Genomic DNA, 18,237 nt, shown 5'->3' on the forward strand with positions numbered 1-18,237 from the left:
ACGACAGTTGGTTGTGATCTCATTATGTCTTGAGACGCGGAGTGCGTCAGCATCTCAGATCATCTCGCAGTATCAAGCCGTCTTCAATAAAGTTAATGATGTGTTATAATAAATGTCTTCGCGAGTAACATTCTCAAAAGCTGTTGCGTAGGATGATTTAACTTGACCCGCGTGGACACTCCTCAAGTGTGATTAGACTTCGTCAGGGCAGCTGCTCGCGCTGGGGCATCGCAGCGTCAACTATACACTTACAACAAAAGACCAGTGGATAACAAGGCCAGTCTCATTTCCTCACTGACTGAACAGTAATTTGTTTCGCTATACACTTACCGAAAAGACCAGGGGATAACACAACCAGTCATGCCAGTCTCATTTCCTTTATCGGTAAATTGTTTCGCTAAACTAAACAAATCGAAACTAAAATCTGTGCAACCACGAAAGCATTGTGGAAAAATAAACTTAACAAAATCTCAATTTTGGTTGAAATAATTATGGTCTTGTTTTCTATACGGCAGCTGCCTTGGGGCGTTTGTGCTCTCATGGACCGTGTTTTCTTTCATACCTATGTCCAATAAGAGACCATTATCTGATTGTTATGATGGCATGTATTCCGTTGCGATGATTTCCTTTTGTAACAAGGAAATCAACCTTGAGAATATCGCGTGAAATAAACAGGACAGGTGGTTTGGTTTTGTCATGGTCTTACAAAGATCAAAGTCCCGCCTGGTCGATCATAATATTTAGTGTAATGGGAGAGCTCATTCTCGAATGCGCATAATTGCATTGGTTTCCTCTGTCCAATGAGAAGGGGGTCGGCTCTAACGATGTCCTGTACTTGGCAATACGCAGTAAATCAAAAATACTGTCCCGAAGACAAACAAAGCGTGGATTCACGGGGATAACAAGCCCGTACCCAGTTGCGGCCCAAGAGATCTCATATCTATTCTTTCCCTGCAACCTATCACAGCAGCAGAATAGGGTGCTTCGACCCATAACGGCATTTGTCACAACCTGCGAGACAGGACGAATTCGTTTTGGGAAGTGCTGCCACCTGCTACAAAGCAAATTTCAGTTTCACCGTTCATTCAAAGGTGTTACTACTATTCTTTCCCTGCAACCTATCACAGCAGCAGAATAGGGTGCTTCGACCCATAACGGCATTTGTCACAACCTGCGAGACAGGACGAAGTCGTTTTGGGAAGTGCTGCCACCTGCAAAAAAATGGTGGAACTAATGGTTTTGCCAGCATATTTCAGTTCCACCTTTCATTCAAAGGTGTCACTACTGGTCCTTGACGCCAAATTCCAAAGAATTTTGACATTTGTGTGCAACAAAAACCATGTTTAAGACAAAAATATTGATGTTAGGGCCATGCGAGGTGAGTTGTTGATACGAATCTATCCTTTAGATCATATTGAGCTTCTACATCTTGCTGAAAATTGTCTGTTTTTGTGGTTTATTGTATTGTTGATAGCGTCAAGAATTTTGGTGTCCCAAAAAAAATGCAACCAGCAATCGCTGCATAGCAATGATTTAGGCATGTTTTGTGTATATTGGCCCTGCATGCTATGGATCTCAATTATGTATTGTTATTCTGGGAGGAGTGTATGTGGCCACTGGGTCTTGTGTTTGCTGCTGGTTTGTTGTGGCCGAGTTCCGTTTGACTGCTGGTGCAATGTGAATGTCATGATTGGAGTAGGCCTTTACGTTATAGGCTTACATTCCTGTAGCACTTATACTAGCAAGTACGTACCAGTAGCTTGTCTCCCACATCATCATCATCCGTTCATCCTCATGCATGCAGCTTCCTCTTGCGATGATGGTACAGCTCAACAACTGGAGCTGTGTGGAAGGCAAGATGTAGCTCTGTGCCTCATTTTACCATGTCCCGTCCATAGCCTTATACTTTATAGCCCTAATCTGGTCCAAATAAATGGAATAAACGAATTATATCCCTCATTCATCAGCGTTTAAAGAAAACAAAGCGTCAAATATGGGTTATTCTGGTTTATCATTTTGTCATTTTCTTTCAGAGTGGCAAAACAGCAATCTCCAATTTCCTCTCCGAGGCTTCGGAGCAGCAAGGAGGGTTATACCATGCAACCTGTGGGGTTAGGTATGAACGTTGATGTGATGTGGTTCAAATTGAAAAGTCACATCTTCCACAAATAGTATATTGATTATGACATTTGTCTTTGATCCAGTCCTTACCTGGTAAAAGGTTGGTTGGTCAGTCTTCTGTACTCAATAAGACATAGTTGGTAGTAGTTGATCAATTAATTAATGAAAAGAAAAGAAAAATTGCTCGGCTGGACCCGGATTTTCATGGGTATTATTACATCTATTTCTGTTTATGACCATAATTTAAATTTTTCACATTTTCAGGATTGTCGAGTTTGAATCTCAAGGTTTGAATGTAAATGGGCGGACAATGAATGGAGAAGTGGAATTATGGGATGTTAGTGGCGATCGAAAGTAAGTGGATTTTGATCTTTGGTTGCTGACGGTTTACTGTTAAAAGATCACATCATCCTTATGTGCAGTTGCGATTTTGGCTGAGCGTCCAGTACCAAATACAATTTGATTCAAGTTATGAAAGACTTTGAATTCTTTGCAGTGAATTCAATTCTTTTTTTCAGATTTGAGAACTGTTGGCCCGCCATTGCCAGGGATGCTAGTGGAATCATCTTTGTATATAATCCGGACGCACCTAACCATGATAAAGAACTGGACTCGTGGTACGTATACAGTTATTTTGACAATGGTATAAAGTGATTTTAAAAAAGAGATCTTTTAAGCTTGGAATATGGCCGTCTTGGGGACCTTGATATTTGGCTGCATTACAAAATGATAATACCTGCTTCATTATCATATACATACTTGAAACAAGTCTCCCCTGTTTTATTATGCAACTGTTTGCAGTAATCAGAAATTAAGCTTGGTCTACATTATAATACATCTTACTTTGTTACTAGGCCAGATTCATGTGAGGGTTTAACTTTTTCTATGCCGATAATTTCTCTAGTCAAACCATTTAACTACCTCCGCCTTTAGGATGAGCTACTTTTTGACAACATCTGGTCTCCGGACCCAGATGGCTACCAACTGTCTGGTTATATCTAACCAGCGACGAACATTTGTCGATTCTGATATCAAGTTGAATCTTTGTAAGTAGTTGGTGTATGAACTGTGAAGAAGATTGGAAACTCTCTTTTAGAAAATGATCAGTACCCATATCTTACCAGGGTTTCCGCCAGGAATTTACGTCAGGGGGGGGCACAATCCGGAAAAAAAAAAATTTTTTTTTTTTGGCTAGTTGCCCGGAGAATGCGTTTTCTGAGCATTTTTCCAGAGCCAAAAACTCACGTGCAAAAACACCGGTTTTATTCCTACATGAATTTTTGAAAATCGGCAAAAGAATACATAGATAGTGATAAATATATGTCGTTGAAATGTTATGAAAATACAGCTGATGAATTCCCTGACCCTCTCAAGTAGTCTGTTTGATACTGTCTGACACATCCCTGATGTTGTCAGTAACTGATAAGGACATTATAGTGATTCACACCTTATCTTATCTCTTTTATTTAGCTTAAAAAAGAGATATTTTGAAATCATTACTCAGCAAAGTTGAGGGGGGGCTAGTGCCCCCTTGCCCCCCTCTGGCAGAAACCCTGCTTACCCGCTCAATGTGTCTGTAAATCTCAATTGATTTGTGGCAAGTTGTTTGTAAAGTACCGGTAAGAATGACCTATGTGGTAGTCATTTTGGTTGGCTAACTTATGTCATTTCATCCTGGTTAAAATCCCAATAGGAGTTCAGGTGATGCTGCATCTTCTGCAGTGGTTTTACAAAATGATTGATACGAAAGAGAGTTTCCAAAAATCACGGATGCTCCTTCACTTTCAATCAGGAATGATTTATTACTTGCATGGTTTTCATTTGACTGGCTTTTGGTACACATCCAGAGGCCTTGATCGTTTGAATTTTGGTTGGAGGGTGGTGTGTCACTTTTGTGTCTTTGCCCTTTCATTCTTCACATCCAGCTGTCACTTTTCACTGACCCTCAAATTCACAAACACATCAGCTCCACCTAGACTGAACAAATCTGCATGAGATTATGCAATATTTTTCACGCTTCGTCTACCGATACCTTTCCAACTGATATGTTACAAAAATCGACGGGTTAGTTTTGTTAGTGTTAGAGGTGACAATTGGAGAAGATAACTAAGTTAAACCTGCTTGATCACGTTTTGTTTTTCACCTGTGCACTTGGTTTGTTTTAGGTACACACATTTTGTCAAGCAGCAAGGCTTGAGAGATTCACAGTGCATTGTTTTCAAACATCAACGGCCGTCTGCACATGATAGAGAAATAATAGAACTTTGTAAGTACGATTGCAATAGAAATTTGTGATCAAGATGGATACTGCCTCTCTTGTCTGTAATTTAAAGCCCTGAAGTATCTGATAACATCTGGCAAGACAAATCATCCATGTTAATTTTGGAGTTCAATTGTGACATTCTGTGTGTGTCGTGAGACCAATAATACATATTTTTCCATCATGTCATGATCTTTCCAACTTAGTCATTTTACTACCAAAGCCATTTTTGGCCAGCACCACCCGCTGCCGACCAGTGGCGACGTCTAGCTGAGTGCTTAAATTCAGTTCAAAAGTGTCGCCACTTTTTGCAACCAATCTCTTTCATCTTCATTCGGTAAAATGTTCTCGTTCTTTCAGCTGGACAGTTCAGTCGTATCCCTGTCGTTCAATCAAACTTGGAAGAGGATCCCGAAGGGCTCCATCTTGAATTTAGAAACTTTCTCAGCACGTTATTAAGCGCCATGTCGGACAAACGGGAACAGGAAGAACTGAGCATCATGAATCAAAGATAAATATAATTGTGACTTTAAAGCGCCCTACTGACGAGACCTTTTCATCGCTGTGACCAGCAACAGTTATCGCTGCAAGAAGTGTTACAAATATCACCGGGTGAAAAACTGGTTATGGCTGGTTTTGACATTTATTGCAGGTCACGGGGACAACCCTTTCTTGTTGCAGGCAACTGTCTTTCGCAAACAAGAGATTTTTGTCTCCTTCGCTGTTTGAAAATTATTCTCGTTGTGTGTTTTACTTGACAGGATTGCTTCTCAGGATCTGAGTAGATGCAGATTCTAGGCCTCATTAATTCCCTGAAGTCAGTTTCTCCCAGATTCATTAGATAGAGTGTCTGTTTCTAAGGGAAGGTGGCAGCTGAGCTGCTTTACCTGATTTAAACATCACACCATGATTGATGTTTCCATGGTCAGTTGATAGAGGGCCCTCCTGGCTAAAACACAAGACCTTGTATTCTATGTATCCGGGAGGATTTGGGAGGTAAAATCTTCTTTTACTGTCTAATAAATTACAAATTCCATTGGAAGTTTCTGTAAGGTTGGGAAAGATGTAATAGTTACTTCAAAAGATACAGTAGTCTTATTGAAAGTCACATCATTGTTTCAAAAAATCCATAGGGACAAGATATATTTTGTTTGAACTATTGCAAAGGGAAAAAGATGTTTGTCAGATTTGTGATAACTGTAACACTGAATAAGGTGAGATTGTTAAATGCGCCATTCTTGTTTCTGTAATCAAAGGTACCTGCACATCTTGCTATGGACTTTGTTAAGCTTGTTTAAAAAAGTATGGGCTTCTTCTTTGCCTTGAGTTCAAAATTGTGATTATCACTGTGATGTGCTGTCACCTACTTTCACTTTGAATTCAGGCATGTATTCCGTCCAAGTATATATACTGCAAACCTGGACATTTTTGCTGGCTGGTTAATTTTCCTGACGGTGTCTGTCCATGAAAAAAAAAAGGGGTGAAATCTGTGAAAATATTAGGCCATAAATATATTCAGGTTTCACAGTGCTGTTTTTTTCCATCCAATAAACCTCATTTTACACAAATCTTTGCCAAATGTTTGTCAGAGTGGTATTTACGTCTGATAATGATGATGAATTGTGACAAAAGTTTGTGTAAAATGAGTTAGTGTAATAATGTATATTGCCAATAAAATGTGAATAAGAACTGCTCGTCCTGGTTGGTATAAACTTGGCTTCTTTATGTTCCCTCGAGACAACTTCCAACATTTTTTTTAGAACTGTCTGACTGCTGCAGTGAAAGACATGGAATAATAAGCATTGAAATAGTTAAGGGTTTTGAATCTTGGACAGAAGTTTGATTCTCTGCTCCTCAAAACTGTCTGTGAGTAAGATCTCATTTTCATCTGTGTTGGAAATTCATCGCTTATTTTTTAGCACGGGCAGTAAATCGACCTTCTGAAAGTAAATACCTGTTGTTGCCTTCGATCGCCCTGCTACATTTTGTTCCCATCATCATAAATTGAACAGTGACCTGCGGGATACACAATTCGTCATTTCAGACCCTGCCTCTTGTTTACAGAGTATCAGTTGGTACTCCCACGTTTGGTATCAAATATCAAAAGAAAACCATGCAAATGAAACTTTGCCACCCCTGGAAACTGGCACATGAGCAACTAAATCGCAGCTATTACCTGAGTCGATATTTATCGCTTCGGGATATTTTTGCCCTGAAATTCGATAGCGTATTGTAGCACTGACATTTCAGCTAGGTATTGGATTATAATAATTTGTTAGCATTACCCAGTACATTAACCGATGCATAATTTGTGATTGCTAACGGTTATTGATTGAAAAGCTCTCTGAAATGCACAGCTTATTGATTTGGAAGTATTCAATAAAATTGTGTAAGAGCTAAACTGCCAGGCTGTTATTGCATGGTGAAGGTTGTCAGGTCTTCATGTAATGGGCCTGATTTAGGGTGTTGGTCTTGAGGTAAACTGATTGTACCTTTGGATGCAACTGTAGGCAATGTTTTAATAGTTGCCGGTCTTGCCAAAAATACCAACCCCTGCTTGCAGTTCCTGACAGCTGATAGTGTTGAGGTGTCAACTTGTGTCACCAAAAGACATCACCAATGATGTCTTGCTCTCTTATGTGGGGAAGCTGGTTGTCCAGTGGACATCACTTTAGAAAAAGGCACTTCATCAGTACACGTGCTGGAGATGAAACTGTTAGTTTAGTTGTCCTGACTTGAAAATGTTACTTCAGTTATCTGACATATTTTCGCTTTCAACCGATGACTAACATAGGATGGAACGAATCATCATAACCCGGGTCATTGTCTCCACGAGTGTCTGAAAAAATCTATGGCTTGATGCAAAATATCAATACATTGGCTATTTGCCAAGATTGTAAGTGGAGACGAATCTGTATTTGATATTTTATTCCATCTTTTTCACTGACAATAGGGAACAAATAGAGGTGGGTGTTTTATCATAATGATTTTCAATAGTTGCTGTTGATTTAGATTTGTCTATCCTCGGGCTATCTAAGGTTGCCGTTTGTTCTCGGCAAACCTAGATGGAACATTCTGGATTACTTGGGTGAACGAAATCAACAAGTTGGTTATTTATTGATTTTTTGTAATATTAACACTTTCTGTGCAGGAGCATTAAAACATTCCTCTCGGGTATCTAACTGGATTAAACTTGTCAACTGTTTCTTTCACTTATTCAGATATGTAGAAATGTCGATGGGAATAATACCACGATGAGTATATTGGTGTTAGTTGGAACAAATCACGATGAGACATACTGGTACTATAGTCTATTGATTGATTCTTGTGGCTGGTCATAATTGATAAGACAGAAAAATCAAATTCATATATTTATCATAGATGAATGTTTTAAGATTTAGAATCCACTCGTACTTATGTCCCAGGAGCCAACTGTTACCTCTCCTTGAACTGTAAATGATTTTTCCCTGCTGAACCAAACCATGACAATATGAGGAACTTCAGGAGGAATCATGTCCTGAACACTTTATGTGTGATGAGTGTCATTGTCTCCTAAAGAAAAGCCAAGGTTTTGAAAATTGTGACAAGCTTCACAAGAAGTTGTGTCCTAAACTTTTAAATCGTTTTAAAAGCGTGCCATAGTCTCCTAAAACAGTCAAGGTTCTGTAACACCTGACAAACTTTGGAGGAAATTGGAAACATTGCAAGTTTTATGAGCGTGCCGTTGTCTCCTAAAGCCGAGGTTCTGAAATGCGTGAACTCATTTAGAGTTCAAAGTCTTAACTTTTTTCGTGGGAGGAGTCCACATCGACAAAGACTTCATAAACCACAGTTACAATTGACAGTCACGAGTGAGTCTCGTAGCCAGCTTCAGCATTTCTCACACTTCAAAGGAGAAATCACATAGCATAATGAAATCTATCATATAAGTGCGCTACCCATCACTTGATTGTTACCTTGTTTGCATGTTGCGCCCATTGTTACGGGGAGCGGATCAGCGCAGCGCTCGAGGACACGCCCATCTCGGCACGGATCATTGATTGATTAAGTGTATTGATCACGTATTGGGAGGCTTGTTATCATCAATAACATTCATGACAAACAATGCCTCTTGTTGTCGAGCTTCCCAGCCCATTAACCCATTGTGGTTGTAAGGCTCTAGCCCATTAACCCAACCACAACCACACTGGGTTAAAACATTGTGGTTGCAGGGCTTAAGCCCATTCACCAACTGTGGTTGTAAGGCTCAAGCCCATTAACTAACTGTGGTTGTAAGGCTCAAGCCCATTCACTAACTGTGGTTGTAAGGCTCGAGCACATTCACCGACTGTGGTTGTAAGGCTCGAGCACATTCATTGACTGGTTGTAAGGCTAAAGCCCATTCACCAACTGTGGTTGTAAGGCTGAAGCCCATTCACCGACTGTGGTTGTAAGGCTCAAGCACATGAGACCATCATAGCTGTAAGGCTCTAGCCCATTATCCCATTTTGCCAATGCTAGCTGGGCTTCTCGAGAAGATTCTTTGAGACCGACATCATTGTCATAACCAGGCTGAGCAGTTCTGGTGACAAAAACGAATCCTGCGATCGTGAGCTTTCAGGCTGTAGAAAATCACCTTGTGCAAATTGGATACTCGGATCGGCCACTTATGTGCAGTCTTCTCATTATATATAGGGATCTGAAAATAATTGGTTCTCATTAACCCACTAGCTCCTGGTGCACCTCAAGGACAGCTAAGCCAATTCATCACAATGAGTCCATCATTCCAACAAATCACTAAACAAAGAATCGATGAACCGCACCCCAGAACAACTTCACCAGGAAAGAGTTGCTCCAAATGAGGAAATAGCCTTCGGCTATGCTAACAATCAAGCGATGGAAACCCTATACTGGGTGTGTTTCTATGTTTTTGCCCCTGGGCGTTTGAGTTTTTCCTCTTGAATTGGGCACCCAACAAAGTTCTATTGATCTGATACAACATGATGAAATCAAAACATATTGGAAGGATTTCGTGGAGAGTGTCCTCATCAACTGAAGTGCCAAAGAGTTGGAATAACTGAAACGATTAGTCTAACTCGTGTCCACAAACTGTCACAATCACTGCATCTCTACTAGGAACAAATTACCTCCCCTGCCACTGCAGACATTGTCATAACCATTCTATCTCTACTTGAGAAATAGCAAGAATCCCTCTCGCTACTTCAGAAATGTTATCACAATCAGAAATACATGCATGTAACTGCACTTTATAACAGACCAGTGTCGTTAAGTCCTCTTTCTGAAGGTTATAGTAGGACAATCTTCTTGCGAGAAGAATTTCGTCACTACCATATTGTATGGTACTGTTGCAGTTGCAGAGATTGCAGAGCAAGGATATTCTCTGTCACTACCATTTTGTATGGTACTGTTGCAGTTGCAGAGTTTGCAAAGCAAGGATATTCTCTGTCACATCATAGTGCTACAGCATAGTCTTGTCATTATCAAGCACATTTCAGTCAATTGTGTCTCTGTTTATTTGCACTCAGACTTGGAAATCAATGAGGACAGAGCTAACAAACTTGAGGCAATTATGACAAACACGACAAACTCACGAAGTCAATATCGAAATAACAATCTTCAACGTTTTATTATCGAACTGTAAAAGATCAATCATTGTCATTTGAAATCAATTTCTTCATTAACACCAGGCATGATAAAAGCGTTCTTTACCAAACAGTTGATGAGTACGATTTAAAAAACGTTACAGCCTAAGATCCCAACTAAATAATCATTCAACAAAACATCTGGCTTCGACATTTTGACAAGCATTTTGCACTATGTCTGGGAAAACTGTCATGGTGAAGCATGAAAATGTGTATGGTACCACTTTCTCGTGTTACAATTCAATTAACAGAGAATAAGTACTGTAAAACATCTACAAGTAGACAGGGTCCAGGAAGGCTCAGACCATGTGTGGAGAGTGTCCCTCTCTGTTGTTGCAAAACTCATAGTTGCATTATGTTTTACACAGTCGAATGGAATGTTTTGTACTTGACTTGGGCTTCATTGCGGAAAGTAATAGGGCTCCAATCATCACATGTTTGAAGGGCTTTGATACTTGACGTTTTTTTAGTTAGCCTCTGCCTGTAATGCTGTACAAAAAGTGGTTCTGGCTGTCTTACTCAAACAGGCCTATTGGAACGTCCTCAAGGTGAAGGCAACTTTGTAACAGTCATTATAGTCAATGAATCAGAAGGAAGTCCTAATGTCTATGTCATCGGTTCTGATGGACAACGCCTGATGTGAAAGTTGACAACGTATTCAGCATTAGTCCTTTGAACGCTCACAGCAAATGGTTCACTTGGATGGAAGGTAAATGCAACTAATCTCCTGGCAGTGGGAGGGGGATTCTTTCCAAGAACACCGGCATGGATCTTGAATTTCAGCAACCCAGCATCACGGGCGTAGAACCTGTCAGATAGAATGGTAGATTATTTTGGCATCACAACAAGACATTTTTTTTTCTCGGAGCAAAGCAATGCCAATGTAGCTTAAACTTCCGCCTTTCTCGTAAAAAGTTTAAGGTTTGATGTTCAGATTTGTTTTTGATGGGGAGAATAACTCATATCATTCTAGTTTCTAGATATACAAGGGCAACTCCAGGGTCAACGAATTGTTAAATGTTTTTACAGGTCATTTTTTGGCAGCAATATTTAATCAATTTCAATTCATAAAATGTTCACTAAAGGTTGCTTTTGAACTTAGAAACAATGTTTTTTGTTTGTTTTAGAAGTTGTGACTAATTCCGACTTCACTGTCCCTACCTGATTGGATGATCACCACATGCTTTTGGACGCTCCATGACCGACACCCACTTGTCGTCATAGCTGAAGAGGGACAGGTCCAAGTAGGGGCTACTGCTGTACGACTGGCCACTTATAGGCAACTGGGCAAGCAGTCTCTTCACGGCTTCCGTCTGACCTCCATATTTGGCATTTATTATCGTCTGTTTAAACCGTTGTTGGATCTGTCTGGCATAAATGTTACTCGATGCTGAACAAGTGAACTGAGCTTCACAATGTAGAGTGGCGTTTCGAAAAAGATCACAGAAATTTTCGAACAAATTGAGCAATTCCTCTGAAGTGTTCTCATACACAGCAAGTACTTCTGTTGTCAACATATTGTACACAACAAAGAAACTCGGCTGAGAATTCGGATCCGATATTCTAAGCGTCACAACATCCTCGCTTGCATATTTTATAAATAGATGATTCTCATCTAGCAGTTGCATCTTCCACATTCGTAGCAACTTGAACTGATCGAAATAGCGATAGAACTTTCTGAGAGCAGTTAGACAGCCCTCATCTGTGGCTTTTCTGTAGAGAAAAACGAGCAAACGATGCTTCAGAGAATTGATTGTAGTGTCCGAGAAAGGTCTGAGATTTCGACTCTGCAGTCTCCCTGCTGCTAAGACAAGTTCATCATCTTCGTAACAGAACCGACCTATTGATCGAACGTCGATAAAAGTGCCATCAGGTGTCACCTGAAATATGTGAATCGTTTGTTGCTGAACTGACAACACGGCAAACGTATCCTTGTACAAATACAGGCCTTGATTGTGTGATAAGAATATCTTATCACATTTGAACTGTCTTGAGTCACAAAGTCTGCCGGTTTCGAGTTCAATCAGATGTAGTGAGTAATCCTCTAATGGAGAGCGAAGATTTGGAGACACAGACTCATTATTTCTGTAAACATCGAAGAAGTACGGGTGAGGATCTTCAGGGATGTAGACGGCCGACCCAACAATCACGTAAGAACCGTCATCGGTGAATAAACTACATTCCCGATTGAGGTGCTCGCCGCCAGATGCTACACTGGTGATATGTCTCAGTTTAAAAAACCTATCAAATAGTTTGCTACGGATATTCGTGGACTCGTCATCATTACCGACACCGATGAACTCCCCCTTGACACCCTGGAGAAGATCTTCTGCTGCCGCTGGTCCTTGAAACTCGTAGATTTCAATGGAAGTCTGATCAGCCGAAAATGCAATGAAGTAACGTCCATCTGGTGAAAATTTCCTAAGAAAACACGGAGGCTTTTCAACATTCACGACCGTAAAATTTGGAAAAATGTTAGTGTAGAATTTCCGTGCAGTATGGAATTGAGTCCCAGGGCGACAAGTCTGCGTTTCCCGCTGCATCAATCGGTGGACGACATTCTGATTTGGTATCTTGCGGGGAATGATCCCACTCTCTGAGAGAGGGCTTAGGATTTTATCTGACATGGTTCAACCAGCTGGTTCAACACACAGTCCAATTCAGCATCCATGGGGCCTATGGGCAATCTCTCAGTCTCACCATCGAATACGGAATAGACCATCTGGAAGTAAAAATGATAGACTGGATTATTATAGGGCATTGCATCAACTACAAAGATGTGTGTGCTAAGCTTATTCATTCTGACTTCTGTCGGTACTGAAATTTCATTGTAAAAGCTAAAAACCCTGGGGGACTTTTTCTCCTGTTACACCACCTACCAAACAAATGCAGGCCCAACTCCAATATATTCAATGATTTAGGGCTTAGTTCAAGCATTGGGGTCATAAAAGTGGGAATAAATGAAGGCATTGATATATTCTTTAGATGCAGTTATCATTTTTTAACCATTGAAAACTTGTCCCCTTGGAAAAGACGAGTTTATGAAGATCATATTTTGGTTTTTGTTTCTTTTTCGAGGGCTTCCCCCAAAACCGCTCCTCCTTTTCTGAAGAACTCCAAAATTTTACCATAGTCTAAAAGTCTCAAAGTTATATTTTAGAAATCCCCAATATATCGACAAAGAGTGACATTTCTTTATTTGAGGTGATAGGAAATACATAAATTTACGTTGTATATGATTTTCTTTGATCATTGGTGCTTTTGTAAGGTGTAATTTACAATGCTAAACTATTTTTTGGGAACATGGTGCACATGCGGCAGCCATATTGATTCGTCGAAGAAATCCCCGAATTTCGCCCTGTCCTGCACAAAAACTATCGGTATACCTTCTAATCTACTAATATTCTAATATATCGAATGGTAAATGAGTCCCATATGCATAGCGATTGTAGTGAATAAAGTTTTTAAAAAATAAACCAAGAAATAAAGAAGAAAACCTATGAGGAATTCGTGACCTTATTTTTGTCCTTTCGTTTTCGGTTTTGCATGCAAAACCTGCACAGGGCAATGTATGTGGTCGGAGTGCACTGCCACTGTATATATGTTATTATGTAATTTTCCACGATCAGTGACTAAAAGTGAGCTAAATAGCAATAGCTTCATAGTTCTCACTACTATCCATGACAGAATTGTCTGATGCCTTCATCAATAACAGCTATATAGGCCAGGTAGGCCTAGGAATAGGATATACCTAGGATTGGCCATGGGTCGGGAGTAACGGCCTACTACTAGTAGTACTACGGAACGAGTTTACAATCCCCGATCACACCCCAAAAAAAGGTCATCGGTTGACTAACCAAGCACCACTGTTCAATGGATTTATAGTTGAATGCGATCAAACTACGTCATTTCCGATCGGGGATTCTAAAGTTTAGCCAGTACTACTAAGCCTAGTCTAAGTTAAGGCCTAGCCCTAGGCCTATCGCCAGTGGTACTCGGGCAGTAGCCTAACGGTACTTGGTTTTGGAATAGATTTATTAAATGAGTAGGCCTTCCCTTGACCGGCCAGGCAGGCATTCCGCCGCACCAGTCCGGTAGGATTTTTTAGGAGCCAGGAAGGAAAAGCTGATGTCAATACAATACTTGAGCAGTTGGCCCGGAAGTTGCGATGGGCGCAGTACGTTTAGACAATGGGAGACTACTAAAATGTGGAATCTGCCAACTAAAAGTCCCACCAATGTTTGACTTTCTGATCAAAATTTTAGGTGGAACAAGGAGTTGACTGCCGTGATCTACCACTAGGAACTAGCCAGGCTAGGCCTGTTAGAAGTAATCAGAATGGTTCTTAGAGGTGGATCCATCTCCAAATATCTACTAAAGTGGACTTAGTGCTACCAGCTCAAAGCTATAAAGATACCTGAAGTCGGGGTGAAGATTGGCCCTATGAACAAAAGTCGAGATAATTTGACATGCAGCAACACAGTCATTTTTGCTGCTAGTTTCATGTGGCTCTCAACGCAAGCCTGGTGATGGCAGCGTCTTGTGATTACTTTTTGATGTTTTTATATATATTTTATGAAGATAAGCAAGTAGCTTGTGCCGAAACAAAAATCAATAAGTGGTAGTAAAGCTTTCAGATGAAATAGAATGATTATCTCTTTTTGATATACTGACTATAAATGACATCTGTCCTTGTGACATATCGGTAGAGCTGTCCTTCTGTCATTTGATTTTCTCAATTGATTGGCTCAATGAAAATGGTGATGTCAGTGCTGCCAGGCACTAGTTTCACACATCCTGTAAAGAGGGCACTAATGGAAACAATTGAAAAACTTATCTGCTGCATGTATACTACTGTACCATATTCTTTAAAAACTTCTCTCAATAATGTAAATTTTTCCCTTTCATCTGCACCTCCCTGATTGTCTTTTGAATATATCTTTGCTGAGATCCATACAATACATGGATGTATGTATATTCCATTCAAAGTTACATTTTGTATGATTATATGATTGTGATTTTGGAATAAACTGAATACAAATTAGTATCGGCTCACCAAATGTTGCTCTTTGGGTCAAAATCTTAAAGAAAAATTCCCAACATTAAAAATGTTGCATTTTAATACAACGCTCATGATAATCACTCTCAACAATGGCGGCTGCACAAGCTATCTTGTGCATAATTTGTGCCATGTTCGCTGCTATCTCCATATTGATCTTGCCCAGCCATCGCCCTGTACGCCCTAAACCCTTTATTGATACCTGTTGTCATTGGCAACCTGTTCAACGTAGATAATCAGCAAATGTACTGATGGGCGTTCTACCTGACTGTTGACACGGGCACAGCCATTTCTGCTGTTACTTTGTGTTGGTTGATCTCTAGTTCTGGGAAATCTGGACGATTACTGCATTGGGTCTGAGCTACAATTCAGCTAGATCCTTGTTTTCTGGTCCTTGATTGCTATCTGCCATACTTAATAATAACATTTGTGGGCCATTGGGGATTGAACATGTTCAGACAAAATTTGTTTACTCATGATAAAATGGCCACTTTATTTTTATCAGTGCATTGCATTTTGCACAGCAAGTTTAGAAATAGTGCAGCTGTGAGCCTTTGCACTCATTTCCCTTTGGTCAGGCAAGTCTAGTACTAGCTGTTGATATTAGGTAGATTTTCAAAAATGATATTTACCATGTGGTAATTGATAAAACATTTATGATGATGAAACAATGGGGCTATTTCTGAATACATTTCTGGTACAACTTGGACAAGTTGTGAGCTGGATAGACAGTATTCCTTTGCTTTTGGTCGGTTCCGTGTTTTACAGCATTGAAAATTCTCTTGATAAATAGAAAATTTGCTCGAGGCTGAAGAACAAACAAAGATATTGAGATAACGAATACAGCAAACAATGTGGCATATGAAAACTTCAAAAGCTCATTGTTTGATATTATGAGGAAAGGAGATATCTTACCTGAGGCTATAGTGTAGAGGTGGTATAGTCTGATGGTAATTACTTTAATTCTAGTTCTATCGAGCACTTTTGGAGACTATCACGACACACCTATCAATAAAAACGTTGTATGTTGAAATACTAATCACGATATGGTGTACCGCACTTCCTGAGAAGAACACATTGTAAAAAAAGTGACTCTCATTCAATTACTTCTCAAGTTATAATGTGATGGGAAGTATATCTTGTGCTTATTGCAAGAACTTGTGTCATTGGTTATCACTTCATTGATACAACTTGAGTTTCAAGACTTATTTGTAGATATTGCAGGGCGAGTGTTTTAGCAGTTTTGTGCCAGTGAAACGAACCTCCCAAATGTGCATAGACTTATTGTCTTCTTCCAACAGGCAGTGATTCTAATTGGAAAAGAGTGTGTTAATCAAGTAACATTTTATTACAGCCACAGTAATCTTTTTTCAACCGAATCTTTAAAATAAGTTTTTTGTATCCTTTTCATTGGCAGGTAGAAAGACTAGACATTGTCATTTCAACCCTGTACACCAAGTTGAAATTTACACTGGTGAGTATTTTTTTCTTGTCTCGAATTTTTTTCTGCCCAAGTCCTTTGGAACAAAGTTGTGATTTATATTTCATGTGTGTGTGTGCTGTACTTAATACTGGCCATAAAATATTATCGCGCCAATGCATGAAATTTGAACTACACTCAGAATCAGATGATACGAGTGCCACATTGACGAGTCCTCGAGTTTTAGCCGTCCAACGCTCCCCCATATGAAATCTAATCTCAGAAATAAACCCGTGACTTTGACTGCGTGGTGCTGGTTCTGGCCTTAGGGCTTCTCTGCTATTCCACCTGATGATTCAACGCCATGAGATCTAATTTTGAAATTACCAGGAGAACGTTTTTTAGCTCCCTCATAACCTGTGTGGCTTCCGCTGTGAGCTTCAAAAGTCAGTCCATTACACAATCGAGTTTGTGACCACACCCATTGGTGCCTTCCTGTGTTTTACTCATCAGTTGTAGGGATGGCTCTCTAATGAGGTTTTTACATGTATGGGTGGGGTTTCACTAAAAAAAATCCCGTTTGCTGACACAATGGCTCATATGAATAAAGTCAAGCAAATGCTTTTACTTCAATTTTGTACAGAAAGGCCTAGTGCAATTGTATTACATGGAGGTTTAGATAAAAGCATTTGCTAGTCTTTATTCATATCACCCAATGTCAAGTCCTCAATATTCTATATTGAATACAATTCTGGCATGTTCAATGCTTTCCCTAGAGTTTTTCTCCTTTTTTGTGCAGACCCGAATTCTGTTGTTTAATCTTTAAAAATCATATTTTCACAGTATTATGTATTTATTTTATCAGGAACTTTTCCCCTGGTCATTTCAAAATCATTTTTGAGACACACATGTATCATGGTTGTTGTTTTTCTATAAATGGGTGTTTTTTTTTCATTCTTAAAAAAGTAATTTAGGATTAGGAATGGGATGATGGATGGTGTGGGAATTGTAAATGACTTTTTAATTATAAAACCAAGTTGGCGTCCAAGTTGTTGGAAGTTTGAAACCTTGTGATTGTCCTCAGAAGTGTGGTCCCCACTTTCTTGTTTCTCTTTGGACTTTTTAAAATGCTGCACAATTTCACAGTCTTCCTGTTTTCAACTTGTTTTGATGGTTTGTTTCATTTACTCTTCTTTCCCTTCATGGAGATTTACAAAGGCACACAGCAACAGGAATGTGTGTAGACTATGGTGTGAGCTCTGTAGACTGTAGACTACAGTGTGAGCTCGCCACGGGTGTCTAAAAAGCGGTGAATAAGTATTGGACAACATAAATTTTGTATATTAAAAGCTCGGAGCTTCAAATTGCCTTGGGGAAAGGTATTTGTTAAACAGTGCTTTAGCTTTAGTTTTCCGATATAAAAACTCTTTTGGCTTGAGTTTTCCGATGTGTTTTTTTTCTTGGTGCTGTTGTGATGTTTGATTAGAGAGAAAGCGATAGCAGAATTTAAATTATTAATTCGTGTGCAATTTTCTGAAATGAACATCATCTATGCACATTTTTTTACAAGTCTGTTGTTCAGGGGATGATACATTTTATCCTTTGCTACAGACTTCCACTCCGATATAGTTGGCCGTCTTTTTAATCTATAGATATTTAAATGTATGATATGAGTTTTCAACACATTTGTCCAAAAGCAACGTCCAATTCAATGTGTCTGCTCAAGGAATTTTTT

General features: G+C 39.6%; 3 protein-coding genes across 6 annotated transcripts in view; 2 read left to right on the forward strand and 1 right to left on the reverse strand.

Moving 5' to 3' along the window:
- The first annotated feature begins 1,279 nt into the window (after positions 1-1,279).
- On the forward strand, positions 1,280-6,768 carry LOC135483649 (intraflagellar transport protein 22 homolog). Its single transcript, XM_064764637.1, has 6 exons — positions 1,280-1,378; positions 2,034-2,116; positions 2,386-2,475; positions 2,640-2,738; positions 4,287-4,387; positions 4,742-6,768. The coding sequence occupies exons 1-6, from the start codon at positions 1,340-1,342 to the stop codon at positions 4,894-4,896; spliced, it is 567 nt and encodes a 188-aa protein (XP_064620707.1). The 5' UTR covers positions 1,280-1,339; the 3' UTR covers positions 4,897-6,768.
- A 3,214-nt stretch (positions 6,769-9,982) lies between these two features.
- Positions 9,983-13,251, reverse strand: LOC135482579 (DET1 homolog). 2 transcript variants are annotated; one of them, XM_064762735.1, is made up of 3 exons: positions 13,030-13,251; positions 11,185-12,745; positions 9,983-10,831 (listed from the first exon to the last, which is right to left on the reverse strand). In XM_064762735.1, exons 2-3 carry the CDS (start codon positions 12,648-12,650, stop codon positions 10,630-10,632), a joined length of 1,668 nt encoding a protein of 555 aa, XP_064618805.1. In that variant the 5' UTR covers positions 12,651-12,745; positions 13,030-13,251; the 3' UTR covers positions 9,983-10,629. The 2 variants fall into 2 exon arrangements, with proteins under 2 accessions (XP_064618805.1, XP_064618803.1); XM_064762733.1 differs by having other exon boundaries at positions 12,903-13,251.
- Positions 13,252-13,342: 91 nt separating this feature from the next.
- The window catches only part of LOC135482580 (heterogeneous nuclear ribonucleoprotein K homolog), a 51,435-nt gene continuing 46,540 nt past the window's right edge, over positions 13,343-18,237 (forward strand). For 2 of the 3 annotated variants that reach the window (XM_064762736.1, XM_064762738.1), the window contains exons 1-2: positions 13,343-13,403; positions 16,500-16,556. The gene's annotated coding sequence lies outside the window, so the exon portion shown is untranslated. Of the gene's footprint in view, positions 13,444-16,499; positions 16,557-18,237 lie in introns of all 3 variants that reach the window. The other variant, XM_064762737.1, reaches the window with a different exon arrangement.

Source organism: Lineus longissimus, chromosome 2, assembly GCF_910592395.1.
Source record: "Lineus longissimus chromosome 2, tnLinLong1.2, whole genome shotgun sequence".
Lineage (NCBI taxonomy): Eukaryota > Metazoa > Nemertea > Pilidiophora > Heteronemertea > Lineidae > Lineus > Lineus longissimus.

Coding starts and splice junctions, on each gene's coding strand:
- LOC135483649 (XM_064764637.1), top strand. CDS start 1,340: ATGTTTAAGACAAAAATATTGATGTTAGGGCCATGCGAG. Junction 2,117..2,385: donor CATGCAACCTGTGGGGTTAG/GTATGAACGTTG, acceptor TCACATTTTCAG/GATTGTCGAGTTTGAATCTC. Junction 2,476..2,639: donor GATGTTAGTGGCGATCGAAA/GTAAGTGGATTT, acceptor TCTTTTTTTCAG/ATTTGAGAACTGTTGGCCCG.
- LOC135482579 (XM_064762735.1), bottom strand. CDS start 12,650: ATGTCAGATAAAATCCTAAGCCCTCTCTCAGAGAGTGGGATCATTCCC. Junction 10,832..11,184: donor TGTGGTGATCATCCAATCAG/GTAGGGACAGTG, acceptor TCTATCTGACAG/GTTCTACGCCCGTGATGCTG.